We start from the raw sequence: 17973 nt of genomic DNA on the forward strand, positions 1-17973 counted from the left end.
AGCACCAGCCAAAAAAAAATAAAAAATAAAAAATAACCACTTCCACTTCACCCCTCTGTTTGTTCGAAATACCTGTCCAGCTGAGCCTTAAACTTATTTTGGCTGTCAACTTCCACGACAAGGAATGGAAGTCTGTTCCACCAACCAACCACTCGCTGGCTAAAGGCAAATTTCCGCACGTCTATCCTGCATCTGTGTTTCCTCAATTTGAATTTATGCCCTCTCAGGTGATTATTCTGAGTAAGAGGAAGAATCCCATCAGCATTGAGCATGCTCAAACCATTCAAGGCTTTATACACCTCTATCAGATCACCTCGCTGGTGCCTAGTCTCCAGACACTGTAATTTGCAAAACTTAAGCCTTTCTTCGTAAGAGCAACCCTTTGTTCCATTCACTAATGTTGTTGCTCGTTCCAGCAGCTCTACATCCTTCTTGAAATGAGGCCTCCAGGCCTGTATACAGTACTCTAGGTGTGGCCTGACCATTGCCTTATACAAGGGAATAATCACCTCCTTATCCCTGCTAGAAAAATTCCTATATATCATTGACAATACACCATGAGCTACTCTTGCAGCCCGTCTGCATTGTTCAGAGAACTTCATATCTGCCTGCACAACCACCCCCCCAGGTCCTTTTCATTCTCTACTACTGTCAGTGTAGTACCACAGAGTTGATACGTTGCTCGGGGGTTGCTGTTTCCCATATGTGGTACTTTACATTTGTCAATGTTAAACTTCATTTGCCACCTCTCAGCCCATCTGCTCAACCTTTCCAGATCCTGTTGCAGCAGCATAGTGTCAGTAGTGTCCTTGACAACCCTGCCAACCTTCATATCGTCTGCAAACTTGGACATTAAGCTTGATATACCATCATCAATATCATTTATAAATACAGAAAACAATAATGGACCAAATACTGAACCCTGAGGGACTCCACTAATAACATTAGTCCACGATGAGCAGTGTCCATTGATTACCACTCTGTCTTCTCCCCCTCAACCACCCCTTTATCCATAGCAGCAATTTGCCTCCAATGCCACACTGCTCCAATTTGTGCAGCAGTCTTCCATGTGCAACAGTATCAAAAGCCTTTCTAAGATCCACGTATATAATATCAAAGTTATTCCCTGCATCCTGTTCTTTTGTGACTGCATCATAGTATCCAATCAAAGTGGTCAGGCAAGACTTCCCCTTAACAAAACCATGCTGTGTCCAAGCTATAACTGAAGTCTTGTCTAGATGATCCTGCAATGCTTCTTTAACCAGTGCCTCCATTAATTTTCTGGGAACAGAAGTTAAACTCTCAGGTCTATAATTACTTGTGTCAGCCTTTGATCCTCCTTTGTGAATTGGGGTCGCATTTGCATATCTCCAGTCCATGGGTACCTCCCCTGAGTCCAAGGAAGCTCTCAAAATTATGGCTAAGGGTTTGCTTACTTCCTTTGCTGGCTAGTTTAATATAACTGGATAGATCCCATCCACCCCAGGTGCCTTTCTTGTCTTTATCTTCAACAATTTCTCCTCCACTTTACTCTCAGTTATTACAAGATTCTCTAGCTTACTGCCAGAGTTGAATACACCTCTGGCATTCCCCTCACTGAATAACTCCTCATGTGTGAATTGTAGATGCAAAATACTCATTCAGTTTGTTAGCTACCTGAGCAGGATCACCAACAGTTGACCAATCGATATCAAGTGGACCAATCTGATTCATCCCCTTCCTTCTAGAGTTTACATAAGTAAAGAACTCTTTGCTGTTTTTCTTTGCATCCCTTTCCAAAGATTTCTCGTAATCTGCCTTCGCCTTCCTAACCTCCTTTGTAACTTGGTTACAGATCAACTTGTATCTATCATAGGCTTCTGTGCCACGTGTTAATTTGTATGTATCCCATGCATTTTTCTTCTCTGCCATATGTCTCATTAGTTCATCTGACATCCATTTAGGCCTAAACCTTGAACAATATTTCTTAGTTGGCATGTAAAGCCTAGTAGCTTTCAAGATAAGTTCTTTGAATGCTTTCCATTTTGAATTTGCTGTTGGTAACATCAGTTGGTCCCACTGTATAGAATTTAAATACTGTCTCAGTCCATCATAGTCACCTTTACGAAAGCAATAACCCTTCCCTTTACCCATAATGGTAGTTACCTCTTTGAGTAAATCCCACTTCAGCACACTGTGATCACTGCCACCTAGTGGTTCATTTATCTGCAGATTCTTAATGCATGTAGAATCACTACTGATAATTAAATGAAGAGTATTACTCCCTCTAGTTGCCTCCCGAACATGCTGATGTAGAAAACAATCATCCAATAAATCCACAAAAGCCTTGTTAGTGTGTGAGTGACTAGCACCCAAATTCCAGTCAATATATGGGAAATTAAAATCCCCCATTATAAGACTCTCTGATTTACTGACCCACTCTATTTCCTCGTACAGTTTCTTATTATACTCATCAGAGTCATTAGGCCTATAGCACACTCCTACTCTCAATTTTGATCTCCCAATGCTTATGTCACACCAAACTGACTCGACACTGCACTGTCCAGCGATGTCAACTGGCTTCACTTCCTTGGATTTTATGTATTTCTTAACTAATAGCATAACCCCTCCTCCCTTCCTATCCTGTCTATCCTTTCTGTAGACATTGTACTCTCCAAATTCCAGTTCTGTATTCCTTATATCTGTGTGACACCACGTCTCTGAAATCCCAACAATATCCGCCTTTGATGTTTTGAGCAATACCTCAAATTCATCAAATTTATTTACTAAACTCCTAGCATTGGTGTACACGCCAGTATACATGCATCTGTTCTTTTTCTTAGCTACCCTAACACAACCCATGTGTTTACTTGTACCCCAATGATTCCCAGCAGTCTCTGAAATATCCTGCATCTTATTTTCGATTGTTAGAGTAGTTAATGATCACTGCCAAACAGAAATTCTTCAGAGTGAACTAGATAGACTTCAGGGATGGTCAGAAAAATGGCAGCTATGCTTTAATCCAGAAAAGTGTAAGGTACTACACACATGGGGAACAGTAACCCCAAAATAACGTATATATGCTTAGAGTTGAACTAAAGCTGGTAGTGGAGGAAAGGGACTTGGGTGTTATGATACAGTCAAACATGAAGTTCTCAAAGCATTGTAGACAGGTTGCAAGAAAGTTTATGTTGTTCTATCGATTTATCAAACAATTGATAGTAAAGATAAGGACTTCATAATCCCATTATATAAGGCTATTGTTAGACCACACTTGGAATACTGTGTTGAAGTATGGAGACTGCACTTAAAGAAAGACATTGTTTTTCTTGAAAGGGTCCAAAGACAGATAACTCACCTGGTGAGATCGGCAAAAGGTGTCCATATGAGGAAAGACTTCGAATATGTGGGTTGCAGAACTTGGACACTAGGCACCTTAGAGAAGACTTGATTGAGGTGTTTAAGGCTCTGAGAGGCATAAGTAAAATGAATGAGTATGAAATTTTCATGGTTATTAATTATTCTAGAACTAGGGGCCATAATTTCAAGTTAAGGAGGAAATATTTAGACTGGATTGCAGGAAGCTTTAGTTTAGCCAGTGAGTTATAAATTACTGGAATAAGTTACCTACATGGGTGGCAGAGACTGACAGTTTGGGGAAATTAAAGGTCAGCTTGATAATTATGTATGGCAGGAGGAAAATTATCATTATTCATTATCATAACCCCAGGGGCTCACATCTATTGTTATCATCATTCTTCTCTTTCTTGGTTATTTCCCCCACCCCCTCTCACACACACACACGCGCACAGTAAATCAGAATTTTTTTTTTTGCCAGCAAAAGCCTCAGTCTTCCTTGCACCATATGGCTATGCATAGCTTGTCTCTTTCCTTTTCTCTTATTAATTATTATATATTTTTAAATTTTCTTTTTATTATTATTATTATTTATTTATTTATTTTATTTATTATTATTTTTTTATTATTATTATTTTTTCTTGCTGGTGCAGCATTAGCCATAGGCTTCCTTGCACCATGTAGCCACTGCTAATACTAATAGCACTCCCGTCTTACATAACATGCTTTGGCACATGCACATTTGAAGACTATTAAGTTATCTGTGGTGGGTTAATGGCAAAATATCCCTCACGCCTTATTTTGAGCCTTTCTTGCTGCTGTGCATTTAGTGTTCCACCATGATTTTGAAAATGGGGGAAACCGAGTTGATGTCTTTGGAATTGTAATTGCCACTGCTTGGACAACTGTCTGTAATGTGCTTTACTGCTTCATTAATTGGCTCCTTGCTGACTGTGGTGACATTGGCATCAAACAATGCCAGATCTTTGAAGGAATTCCAGTCAGTGTGATCGATCTTCCACTGTGGTATTCTAGATGGGTGGCATGGTCTCTCACTCCAAAGGGTGGATATCGTGGGGAAGATTGTCTTCAACCTGCCATGTATAAACATGGAAGAAGAGAGGCAGAGCATATAGACAGATCAATTGCAATAAATGTAGGGGTAGGCACGTGGGAAAAGTTAAGTCCCACATTTAACAGGGCCAGGTCATTGTTATCAAGCATGTGCTCTATAGTATGGTCCCTTCCATTGATATCAGCACTACCCCACAGAGTAATGTCCATTAAAATCCCCCTAGTAAAAGAAAAGGGGACGGCAATTGCCTAGTGTAAAGTGTGTTCGTTGTCTAATGGCACCAGGGTTTCCCCCATCTCCACATTGTATTCTTTGTACTTGTGGCACAGAACTCTATGGAGGCCAGAGATTTAAAAACTGTGTGGGGATTGGTTTGTTGTGTAGTGTTATGTTCTGTTGTTTCTCTGACAATTTTGTCATTGGGCCCCTATTAGGACCCACCATTGCCCAAGGCACCTCCATAGCCAGGTGGACAGGAGCAGCAGTGCGTAGCACACACTTCTTGATTAGACCGGGGTTCGAGCCCGTGACTACCAAATATGGAGGATGCGGAAAGGTCAGGGAATGACCACCGCATATCCTCGGAGCAATATGGCCTTGGTTGCTAATTCTCCTAAAAACAAAATAAACAAACAACAACCGTTGGCCACACTTTGCCATGAGGAGGAAGGTCAGGCATCCAATAGATTATTTAAGTACTCTGACAGGCCCCAGCACCTAATTTCCAAGGATTTCAGTGGCAAGGCTTACATAAAAAAAAAAAAGGTGAACACTAGAATTTTGAAAGGCCAAAAGAGATTTACGAGAAAGCAGTTGAATTTAGACGTTGATTAGAATTTGGCTGCATTGTTAGGGGCCTACTCGGTCGGTTTATTAGAGTGGGGGGAGACAAGACAGGGGGGAAACAGAAGGATGAGAACGATAGAGTAGGCATCCCCAAAGAGGTCAGTGGGGATAAGCCCCAGCAGGCAAAGTATGGGAGAGGAAGGGAGGGGAGGAGACAGAGACCCATCGCTCCCCCATCTGGGGATAGTTTTAAAGGGAACTGGGTTTGAGTTCAGATCGCCAAATGGCATGTTGATAGCGGAGCTGGAGTATGTCTTTGTCGGTGATCACTGTCAGGTCCACGTAAGTGTTGATTCTGATAAACTGCCCATCCTGCATTGCCTGTAGGATATGTTAGCTGGCAGTGAAAGAGCCACACGATTACTTCATTCATAATCTGCATTCTCATTCTACTTACATTCTATTTTTATACTTTTTTCTTATATTTTATAATACTATATTTTTTTTTCACTCACTCATTCATCTTTTTCTCACACACCAGGGGGATGATGCAATGGTGTGTAATGTAAATTAATAAACTAATGCATAACAGTTAAGCTAAATAAGCAAGAATTTAAAAAAGGTTAAAAGTAGGGTTAGTGTGTACTTGCCTAAAGTTTGTTAATTGTTTGGCAGCACCAGGAGTTCCCCCGTCTCTGCTGTGTACTTGCCTAATGAGATCATCATTCTGCCTGGGGGATGTTGTTCCCAGGCGGCAAATAGTTGGAGCTAACAGTTAAGAGGAACCCTACTGTGAGCTGAAATGCTGCTGCTTTCAAGTTGGTAGTAAGTGCTGTAGCTTGAAATGGGGTGTGGTGACTGCTCTGCGGGCAGGTCCTTTCCCAGCTCTGTCTTTTAGAATAATTGAACAGTTGTACAAGTGAGGGTCCTCGTTTGCCTTTAAATAGGTCCCCTGTAAGCAAAAACACGTTGGCTCATGCTTACGGAGAAGGACCTTCATGTCATAATTCTGACGGAATCCATGGCAATTCCACTGTAAGAATTTTAATATATTCATTATTTAGATTTTGGTGGTCTATCTGATGATTTCTGAAGGTTTGAGGGCTTTATTTCCTCAGTCCTAGATTTTTCTTTCTTTGGAAATAATGGGCATTGGCTGGTATCCATTTCTTTTTCTTCAGCAAAGAGTTCCAGGACTGTGTCATCTGGTAACTCCTTGTCTTCAACATCCATTTTCTCCCTAGTATTATCAGTGGCACTTCAGGTTTTTGTGATTTTTCTTTCACACTTGGTTTCAGTAGTGGGGGAGAGCACTAGGAGTTTGTTTGTTATTTGGTTTTTAGGAGCATTAGCAGCTAAGGCCATATTGCTCCGGGATATGCAGTGGTCATTCCCTGACCTTTCTGCATCCTCTGTATTTGGTGGTTACAGGCTCGATCCCTGGTCTAATCAAGAAGCATGTGCACGCACTGCTGCTCCTGCCCACCTGGCTACAGAGGCACCGGCACTAGGAGGTATTAGTAATAGCCACATGGTGCAAGGAAGCCTAAGGCTTATTATCATTAGATGCAGGAAACAAATACTTTTACAGCATCAGCTAAAAATGCAGTCTTGTCTAGATGATCCTGCAACTCTTCTTTAACCAGTGACTCCATCGGAATAGAAGTTAAACTAACAGGTCTATAATTATTTGTGTCACTTGTTGAAACCCTTTTGTGAATTGGGGATACATTTGCACATCGCCAGTCCATGGGGACTTCCCCTGAATCTAAGAATGCTCTCATAATTATGGCTAAAGGTTTGCTTACTTCCCTCACTGCCTCTGTCAATATAACTGGATAGATTCCATCTGCCCCAAGTGCCTTTTTTTATGTTTAACTTCAACAATTTCTCCTCTACTTTGCTCTTCATTATTACAAAATCATTTAGCTTTCTGTTAGAGTTTAGCATAGATTTGTCCTCCCCTTACAAGTTGTAAACAAGTAAAAACAAGTTGTTACTTTTTTCATCTGCCACATCTCTTTGATCTCCTGTTTTCGGCACTTTTTGGTAATAGGTTTTTTGAAGGTTACCAGGGTTGGGCACCGCACTGTCAATCAGATTGGTAGCCTTTTCCTTCTTGTCGATGTGGGTTCTGTCAGGCATATTGTGCAGGATCACCTTGACAATTATTATGGCACTGTTACCATACAGTTTGTGGGTTGGGGTCTCTAGTACAACCTGGTGTCCATATTTGTAATAATGTACACTTTCTTTAATCAACTGGTATTTCCTCACTAGCCTCTCAAGTATTATCATAGCTACCTAGTCATGTATGTGAGTGTAGTCCATCTGGGTGATAACTCTGTCCTGCATTGGTATTGAATCATTCCTGAGACCAAGTGGCATTGATGACATGTGTCATCTTTCATTCCAGGGTCACTGGTGATGAATTTTCTTTAGATCATGGCATTGATTATCTGGTCTTGGATGGCAATCATGAATCTTTCAGTCTCAGGAAAGAGTACCACAGTCAGGAGACATGCATTGGCAGCCATTTTATATATATGGACTTGATGGAGGTCATTGTAATGTCTGCCTCAGAGTGCCTTCTTTGTCCATCTTTTTATCTTCGTTTCTTCATTCTGAGCAGAGGAGGGAGGAGTTCTCCGCACTTAGGTCGAGTGGGATATGTTGTTTGTCTATCTTCCTTATGGCCTGGAAGAGTGGCACATCCCACTCAACCTAAGTGTTGTTAGCAGCTCTAGGTGATCATTGTTTCTTGTCTTTCTCATTCCATTCTGTGAAGGAATAGCATTAGCATTAGCTGAGGCATATTATGCAAGAAAGCAAGCTTATAGAGCATCAGGCAAAAAAAAAAACCGCCTTCCCATTTCACCAATCTGGTCACTCCAAATGTTTGTCTATTCAGCCTTAAATTTATTTAAGCTATCAACTTCCACAACAACAGATGGAAGTCTGTTACAGCACTCAACTATCTGCAAGCTAAAGGCAAACTTCCACACATCTATTCTAAAACTGCCTTTCCTCAATTTGAATCTATGCCCCGTCAGGTTCTTAGTCTGAGCAAGCGGAAGTATCCCATCAGCATTGAGCCTGCTCAAACAGTTCAAAGCCTTGTACACCTCAATTAGATCACCTCACAGGTGCCTAGTCTCCAGATGCTGAAACTTGCAGAATTTAAGCCTCTCTTGGAAAGAGAACCCCTTTGTTCTTCTCACCAATCTTGTTGCCCTTCTCTGTTGTTGTTTTTGGTTTTTAGGAGCATTAGCAACTAAGGCCATATTGCTCCGGGATATGCAGTGGTCATTCCCTGACCTTTCTGCATCCTCCATATTTGGTGGTGACGGGCTCGAACCCTGGTCTAATCAAGAAGCATGTGCTACACACTGCCGCTCCTTCCCGCCTGGCTACGGAGGCGCCGCCCTTCTCTGTACTTGTTCTAGCAACTCAACATCCTTTCTACAATGAGGCCTCCAGACCTGTATGTGTAGCCTGACCATTGCCTTATACAAAGGTATAATCACCTCCTTGTCTCTGCTAGCAAAATTTCTATATATCATTGACAAAACTCCATGACCTGCTCTGGCAGCCCTGTTAGCGTTTAGTATACGTTTGTCCTCCCCTTCCTTACAGAATTCCTCATGTGTGAATTGTAGATGCAAAATACTCATTCAGTTTGTCAGCTACCTCAGCAGGATCATCAACAGTTGGACCATTAACATCAAGTGGACCAATTCGATTCATCCCCTTCCTTCTAGGGTTTACATATGTAAAGAAGTCTTTGTTGTTTTTCTTTGCATCCTTTGCCAAAGATCTCTCGTAATCAGCCTTTGCTTGCCTAACCTCCTTTGACTTGATTACAGACTAGCTTATACCTGCCATAGGCTTCTGTCACCTGATAATTTATATGCATCTCACACATTTTTCTTCTCTGCCACGAGAAGCTTATTAGTTCCTCTGACATCCATTTAGGTCTAAATCTTGAACAGTATTTCTTGGGTGGTATGAAAAGCCTACTAGCTTCCAAGATTAATTCCTTGAAAGCTTCCTATTTAGAATTCTCTGTTCTTAGCTCATCAGTTGATCCCACTGCATAGAATTTAAGGAATACCTATGCACTAGGACTGCACAGGTACTCCTTTGCTTTGAGCAGTCCTCTGAGTCTCTACCCCAGTTATGGCTTCATTCTCTTTATTAGTCTGTAGGTGGTTGTTTTGGCCAACTAGTTTTTGATGAAGATGCAACCCATGGGTATAGCATTTGTCTAGTCCAAATTCTATCTTGATTTCATTTTTGAATTTTTCACCAATCTGGAGTAGCTGTTGAAGTTCCTTCTCAGTTGCCATATAGAGCTTAATGTCATCCATTTACATCAGGTGGAAGAGGCTGTGCAGAATGTTCCTTCCTTCTTTGAGCACATGTCCATACTTGCTATTGTTGAAAATGGTGGATAGTGGGTTGGGAATAGGGGGTAAAGAGACAGAACCACTGCACAGAATCTTTCAATGAGATGTCTTGTATTCAAAGAATCTTGAAAAATTCTTTTCCTGATGGGGATTGGTCTGGTTGTGATGTTTTTAATCTTCATGGTGGTCCTCCACTTTGCTAAGGTTGCTTCTAGGAAGTTTGTCATTGTTGGGTTGACTTTGTAGATCTTCGTGGAGATCTACAAAGATCAATGGTCAATTGCTCCTTGCATCATTTGCTGATCTTCGTAAATCCTCTTGCAATAACCCAAGAGAAACATACCAACTGTGCGGTACTACACTCAGGAAATTGGAAAGTGAAAAAGACCTGGTTGTAATTGTGCAGTCAAATATGAAGGTCACTGAGCAGTGCAGACAGGTTGTCAGGGCAGGTCATGGAGTCTTGTCAATGATATATAGAAATTTTGTTAGCAGGGACAGGGAGGTGATTATCCCGTTCTACAAGGCAATGGTCAGGCCACACCTAGAGTACTGTGTACAGGTCTCGAGGCCTCATTTTAGGAAGGATGTGGAGTTGCTAGAACAAGTACAAAGAAGGGCAACAAGATTGGTGAAGGGAACAAAGGGGTGCTCTTACCAAGAAAGGCTTAAGTTCTGCAAATTGCAGTGCCTGGAGAGTAGGCACCTGCGAGGTGATCTTATTGAGGTGTATAAGGCCTTGAATGGGATGAACAAGCTGAATGCTGATGGGATTCTTCCTTTTGCTCAGTTTAAGAACCTGAGGGGGCATAGATCCAAATTGAGGAAAGACAGTTGTAGAATACATGTGCAGAAATTGCCCTAGGCAGCGGGTGGTTGATTGGTGGAACAGACTTCCATCTTTTGTTGTGGAAGTTGATAGCCTAAATAAATTTAAGCTGAGCTGGATAGGCATTTGGAATGAATAGATGGGTGAAATGGGAGAGTTTTCTTTTTGGCTGATGCTGCATAAGCTTGCTTTCTTGCATCGTAATGCAAGAAATGCTTCTTATCAGAAGGGGTAATGCTTCTCATCGGAAGCAGCCTGAGTGCGACGATTGCTTTCCAGGATTCAGACATTTCACATGCTAGTATAGAATCTGTATGGTGTGAGATAGTTGGAAACAAAGGTATAATGCAAGTAGGAGTAATCTACAGACCAGGTGATTGTGAAGATTATGACGAAAGCCTCTACATGCAAATGGAATGGGCAAGTAAGTGTCAATGCTTATTATGGGCGATTTCAATTTGCCTCTAATTGATTGGAGTAAATGGGAAGGAAACTCGACATGGGGAACAAAATTTTTAAATCAACTAGATGACTGTTATTTGTATCAACATGTCAGGGAAAGTACTAGAGAAAAGAATATCCTAGACCTCATCATCATCCATGAATAAGATGACATAAGAGGGCTGACAGTAGAAAAACCAGTAGCAGGAAGTGATCATGGAGTTCTATGGTGGATAATGATGAGAGAGGTAGCAGTAGTAAAAGGCAAAGGAATGGGGTTTAATTTCAGAAAAGGAAATTATGATTCCTTAAGGTGCTACATGGCCTCTATTAACTGGGTAGATATCGCACAGAGAATGAATACAATTGAACTGTGGTATTCTTTTAAAACATTAATCACAGATGCCTTGAATGCGTATTTACCATTAAAAAAAAAAAAAAATACTCCACGAGGAGGGTTCCAAGTTGGATGAATAATGAAGTTGCAACATTACTTGAGCAGAAAAAGGTGGCATGGAAAGGTTACAGAGCAATAAAAAATACTGAAGCCTATAACAGCTACAAGATGATCTGTAATAGAGCCACAGAAAAGGTTTGACAGGCAAAGGCGGTTTATGAGAAAGCACTAGCAAACAGAGCAAAGAGAGGGGATAAGGAATTCTTCACATATATAAATGCCAAGAAGAGCAGGACAAACCAGATCGGACCTTTACGTAAGGGAAAGGGGATAGTATTAAATACACCAGCTGCCATTGCAGATGAACTCAACAGTTATTTTGCATCGATATTTACGAATGAAAAACCTTTTGTGGCAATGGGAAATTGTGGGAGCAAAGTTGAAAAATATGAAATTAATGATATTGAAATTTTGCAAGATTATTTAATGAAAATAACTTTCGAGCCTACAGGCCAGTAAGGCTCCTGGAGTTGATGGAATATACCCTATAATCTTAAGGAAGGCAGCAAGTGAGTGCATTGAACCATTGATGCTAATTATGCAAGCATCACTAGACTGACACTTTTCCAATCCAAGGGAATCTGCCCAATGTATCTCCCATTGAGGAGATACATTGGGGTGGCTCTAAGAGTGAAGTGGGAAATTATCAACATGTCAGTCTGACTTCAGTAGTAGGGAAAATCATGGAGGCAATGATCAAGGGTGAAATTCAGGATCATTTGGATAGAATTTAAATTCTCAAGGATACTCAGCAAGGTTTTGTAAAGGGAAAATCATGTTTAACAAATCTAGTTCACTATTTTGAAAGGGTCACACTCACGAGCTGGATTTAGGGAATAATTTTGACATTGTTTATTTAGATTTCAGCAAAGCTTTTGACTCAGTCCCACATGAGTGGTTGCTTTATAAGCTGGAACAGGTTGGAATCACTGGGAAAATCCTTAGATGGATAGCAGGATGGCTTCAGGGCAGGAGGCAGAGGTTTGTGATAAATGGCTATTCCTCAGATTGGGTTGATGTAACAAGTGGAGTTCCCCAAGGATCAGTATTAGGACTGCTGTTGTTTTTAATTTTCATAAACGACATCGATGAAGGGTGTGATGTCTAAATTTGGAGATGATGTTAAAATTGGTAGAGGAGTTAATGATCACTGATAAGCTGAACTTCTTCAGAGAGACCTAGATAGACATCAGGAATGGTCAGAAAAATGGCAGCTATGCTTTAATCCAACAAAGTGTAAGGTATTACACCTGGGAAACAGTAATTCCAAAATAACTTATTCACTTGGTGGAGTTCAACTAAACCCAGTACTGGAGGAAAGGGACTTGGGTGTTACGATATGGTCAGATATGAAATTCTCTGAGCATTGTAAACAGGTTGCAAGGAAGGCCCATGGTGTCCTATCGATGATCTATCGAACTTTTGCAAGTAGAGATAGGGACATGATAATCCCATTATATAAGCTTTTGTTAGACCACACTTGGAATACTGTGTTCAAGTATGGAGACCACACCTAAAGAAAGACATCGAGCTTCTTGAAAGGGTGCAAAGACGGGTAACTTGCCTGGTGAGAGCAGCAAAAGACTTGAAATATGTGGTTTGCAGAGTTTGGAAAATAGACACCTTAGAGGAGATTTGATTGAGGTGTTTAAGGCTCTGAGAGGCATCAGTAAAATGAATGAGGACATAATTTTCAAGATTATAAATGATGCTAGAACTAGGGGACATAAATTCAAGTTACAGGGGGAAATGTTTAGATTGGACTGCAGGAAGTTTTATTTTAGCCAGCCAGTTATAAATTACTGGAATAAGTTGCCTACGTGGGTGGTAGAGGCTGACAGTTTGGGGAAATTCAAAGGTCATCTGGATAATACCTTCGGGTGAGGGAAGCGCATAGGATGATAGGTTTAATTTCATTTTCTTTTATTAATTATTATTATTTATATTTTTAATTTTATTTTTTTATCATTGTTTTATTCGTTTTTTTTTTTTTTGGCTGGCGCAGCATAAGCCATAGGCTTTCTTGCACCATGCGGCCATTACTAATACTAATCCATTCTGCTGCTCGGCCATGATGCTCTTTCTCTCCAAGTGGTCTGACATCTTGGTTGTGCAGCTGGTTAGGATCTTATACACTGATGGGAGACAGGTGATCAGCCTATATTTCATTAGGTTTCTTGTATCTTGTTCCATAGCCTTCAGGTAAGTGATTCTTTGAGTCAGAGACTCCACAGTTGTCTATGCATGCCTTATCAACTGGGAACTGCTCCACTAGGTGTATATATATGTGCACAAGTGAACTTCTTGTACCGGTAGTCGTTGATGTTATTTATCCCTAGGATTTGCCAGCTGTGGGAATTGCTGATCATCTATTATACTTCTTCCTCGTGAATATCTCCATTCTGTCATCACTTGTATGTCACTGGTTTTCTTGAATTCTAGTTCTGTACATGGGTCTCGGCTGTCAGATAATACTTTTTTGCTCCATATGTTGCCGCAGAACTCCTCAATTGATAGTTCTGTAGAAGGTTCTCTGGTTTTCATTAAATATCCGGTTGTCTGTTTACCTCTGGGCTTTCTTTCTGTATTGCTGAAGTCTCTCTCTCTCTCTCTCTCACTGATTGCAAGTAGGTTGAGCTAGGTATTCTTCGATCCTCTGATTATAGGTCTCATGTTTGCTGTGGATGTCTTTTTCATGGATGCCTTTCACTTTTCCAATAAGCTTCTTACTCATATTAGCGTCCCATTAGTAATGGGTTTTTTGGCCTATCTTGACTCTTAGTTCTTCTATTTTCTGTTGAACCCTTCTTTTCCATATTGCCATTTACTTGCTTTTTTGTTTTTTCTGCTGCTTGTTTCTCTCATTTCTCTTTTGATCCTAATGGCTACAACAGCACAGTAAATGGCCTCTAGCACTTCTTCATTGTTGTTGTTGAGGTAATTTGATATTATTTGCCAATTGATGTGGTTTGTGACTTGGTACAGGATTCTATTAGGTCACTGCTTGGTATGGAATGGGTCTTTATTGTGTACAAAACTCCGAATTCTGTTAGGGCTTTCTTCCATTTATTTCTTTTCTAGATATCACAACCTTGTCCATTTCCACTTCAGCTGTTCTGGGTTGTTCATACTCTTTGTTCTTTGTAGTTGATCACTCGCATCCTGCTTGATTTCTTCAAAGATTGCAAGAGCTATCAGGTTCTCCATGACAATGGTCCCTCTCTGGTCTGCTATTCACTGTTCCATGACCTGAATAGTCAGGAATCATCCCAACCATTTGGTGTATAGTTTCATTAGCATTAGTAGAGGCATATGATGCAAGAAAGCAAGCTTATATGGCATTAGCCAAAAAAAAAAAAAAAACACCTTTACATTTCACCCATCCGTTCACTCCAAATGTTTGTCTAGTTCTACCTTGAATTTATTTAAGCTATCAACTTGTACAACAATAGATGGAAGTTCGTTCCAGCAATCAACCACCTGCTGGTTAAAGGCAAATTTCCTCACATCTATTCTACAACTGTCTTTTCTCAATTTGAATTTATGTCCCCTTAGGCGATTAATCTGGGCAAGATGAAGAATCCCATCAGCATTTTATACATTGTCATATCAGACCCTAGCTTGGTTACTTCATGGTATGTTCGCATGACGAACGTATTCATTTTGATCCTACATTTCTTGTAATGGTTTTCTTAAAATCTTGCTAGTCACTAACACAGTTGCACTGGAAGAACTTCCAGTTGGTTGGGCTGGATGGTTTTATCCATTTCTTGTGGCAGTCATATGGAGGCAGCACCAATTGTTCCATGTTTTCCACAGGAGACTGAAAAGTCAGTTCTAAACTGACTATATCACTGCAAAGTTGATCTAACATTCTGAAGCGACCCTACATAAGATACTATACATGTCTATATGTCATTCAGGAAGACTGAAGGGTTTAGAAAAACTGCTAATTATGGAAATTAGTGGAGCCTAACTAACGCTATAGGCCTAACTAACACTTGCATCTCCCTGTGTGTATTTCTTTGCAACATGAATTACCTTATGCTGGGAAAGAAAAATCGAAATTAGTTCAGAAAACCTCCATGACTCGCATCCCACAGAGAAATTTGTATTTCAGGGTTGTAAACAGAAATATACAAAATTTAATTTGTTTATATAGTAATTCCAGAATTATTGTTAATAAATTAAACAAATTTGAGCTTTTGATTAGGTCAATCAATGCTGATATCACAATAGTAATGGTGGCATAGTACCATCCACATGTAACAGACCATGCATTTAATTATGAGTGAGTATAGCATGCTCAAACAGGATAGGGAGAGGTTGTTGTTGGGGGATTTTCTGGCACAAGGGCCACATTGTGCCTATCGAAGTAAGTATACATGTGATAACTGCTCTGGATTAATGAATGGAGGGGTGAAATAGGAGCTTTTTTTTTTTTTTTTTTTTTGGGCTGATGTTGCATAAGCTTGCTTTCTTGCATCATATGCTTCTACTAATGCTAATGCTAAAATGCTTTTGTAAATATTGTAAATGCACACTGAAAGCCAAATTAAGTGATATTGAAAAGGCATCTTAATACAAACAAATCACAAGAAATGTAAGAGACCTTTAGTTTTCAGCATCAGAGTATTGCCGCTCAAGAAAATTGCGATACAGAATGTGCAATGGCAAAAAGCAACACAGCATTTTTCATAGCTGTTCAGGGAAATGGAGGTTTTGTGGGCCCTCTAAGAAAAAGATTGCAAAATTATTTGTATTTTTTTTAAAGCTGATGGTCACTCAGACCACGGGTGCCGGCAGCATGGTGCAAGGTCGTGCATAGTGCATCATCTTGCACCATGGACATTCGTAGTCCAAAGGTGGTGCAAGTGTAACAACCTTTGGGTATTAAAGTAATTTATTGAAACATTAAAACAATACAAGTCCTTTCTCCTGCCAATCACGAAACATTGGCTCAGCTGTACACATAAATCAGCCAAACTTAACTTAATTAAAATAATGAATTCTTTTTTCAAAAATTTGGTGAACAAAAATTTATTCCCACATGCACCCTTTGCAAAATATCTTGCCAGTGCCCATGACTCAATGCAACCCAACATGACAGTGTGATGGAGGGGAAGTCGGAATGGAAAGAGACAGCGGTGGTTAAAATATCTTATTTTTTCAAATCTTACAAAAACATATGACCATGAAAACATATTGCTAGGGCCCCTACCAGGGCCTTGAAATGGCCCATGCAAGTAAGGGGCCCTGAAGCTTAAGCTTCACTGTAAATCTGCCTCTGCACATACTTTATTATTCATTCCTTTTATAATTTTCTTATATACACATGTGCATTTCATGATACTTGTTTGTTCTGTGTGTTCTATTGCCAAATGTTTGGAAATAATATATTATTGTCATTTTTTGTGATTAATATTATTATTCACATGCTTTCCTAATATTCAAATAAAGATAATAATCAATAAAACATTGATAAATCAATAAAACATGTGCATGTATAAGTGTTCCTAGGTCTAGCTAAACAAAAAAATTCAAACACCTGGCTGCGATGATCCCCCTTATGATGATACCTGGTTACACCACTGTTTCCAGTAACCACTTTTCTCACATCATTCATTTAATAAATGCCATTACATTCCATATGGATTATAAAACCAGAATGAACTGATAATATCCAACATTGAATACAGATGGGGGAGTGCATATTTCATTTTCACACTATCCTCTATTATAAACTAAAGAAAAGAATACTTACTTTAACAGCATCCTTCTTCCACGAAAGCATGTTCTGAACATCGATTCGCATCTGATCTAACATCTGATTGGCATCTGCCCATTCTACTTTAGCTCCTAATTCAAGAAAATTCTGGAATAAAATGGCAACAATATAATATGAAACAAACATGTAGTGTTACACATTATTCATCTAATAATGGTATTTATATAATATTAAATTATGATATTTACATTATAATATAACACAAGCATTTATTCGCATATATGGCATATATAAATAGGCCTTTCCTCTGACTCACACTGAAGTTTTTCATGTAGCCCAGTTAATACAATCACCATCTTAGAGCCTTAATACAATCATCTTAGAGCCCTGGGCATTAGGATCAGACACACATTAACTGTGCATTAGTAGAGGCATACGATGCAGAAAGCAACTTTACATAGCATCAACTAAAAAAAAAAAAAAAAAAAAAAAAAAAAACGTTTCCCATTTCACACATCCATTTAAACCAAATTGCTTGTCCAGTCCTGCCTTGAACTTATTTAAGTTGTCAAACTCCACTATAATCCCAGGGGCTCACATCTGGTGAGTATGGGCTTGACACACCCAAGGTCCTGAGCTGGATATCATCATTCTTCTCTTTCTTGGCGATTCCCTTTTCTCTCTCTCTCTGTGATTCAGAATTTTTTTTTTTTTTTTTGGCTGGTGCAGCATAAACCTCAGGCTTCCTTGCACCTTATATGGCTAATAATAATAATAACAACAGATGGAAGTTTGTTCCAACTATCAACCACCTGCTGGCTAAAGGCAAATTTCTGCACATATATTCTATAATTGCCTTTCCTCAATTTGAATTTATGTCCCCTCAGGTGAGAAATCTGAGCAAGAAGTAGA

At 39.8% G+C, this 17973-nt stretch overlaps 1 protein-coding gene across 1 annotated transcript in view; it reads right to left on the reverse strand.

Moving 5' to 3' along the window:
- LOC150078586 (voltage-dependent calcium channel subunit alpha-2/delta-3-like) overlaps positions 1–17973 on the reverse strand; it is a 713185-nt gene that overhangs the window by 147282 nt on the left and 547930 nt on the right. The window contains exon 3 of the mRNA XM_090384626.1: positions 17098–17208. Within this exon, the coding sequence (XP_090240752.1) occupies positions 17098–17208 (111 nt within the window). The remainder of the gene's footprint in view (positions 1–17097; positions 17209–17973) is intronic.

This window comes from Mastigoproctus giganteus, chromosome 11, assembly GCF_048544385.1.
Source record: "Mastigoproctus giganteus isolate SK-2022 chromosome 11, ASM4854438v1, whole genome shotgun sequence".
Lineage (NCBI taxonomy): Eukaryota > Metazoa > Arthropoda > Arachnida > Uropygi > Thelyphonidae > Mastigoproctus > Mastigoproctus giganteus.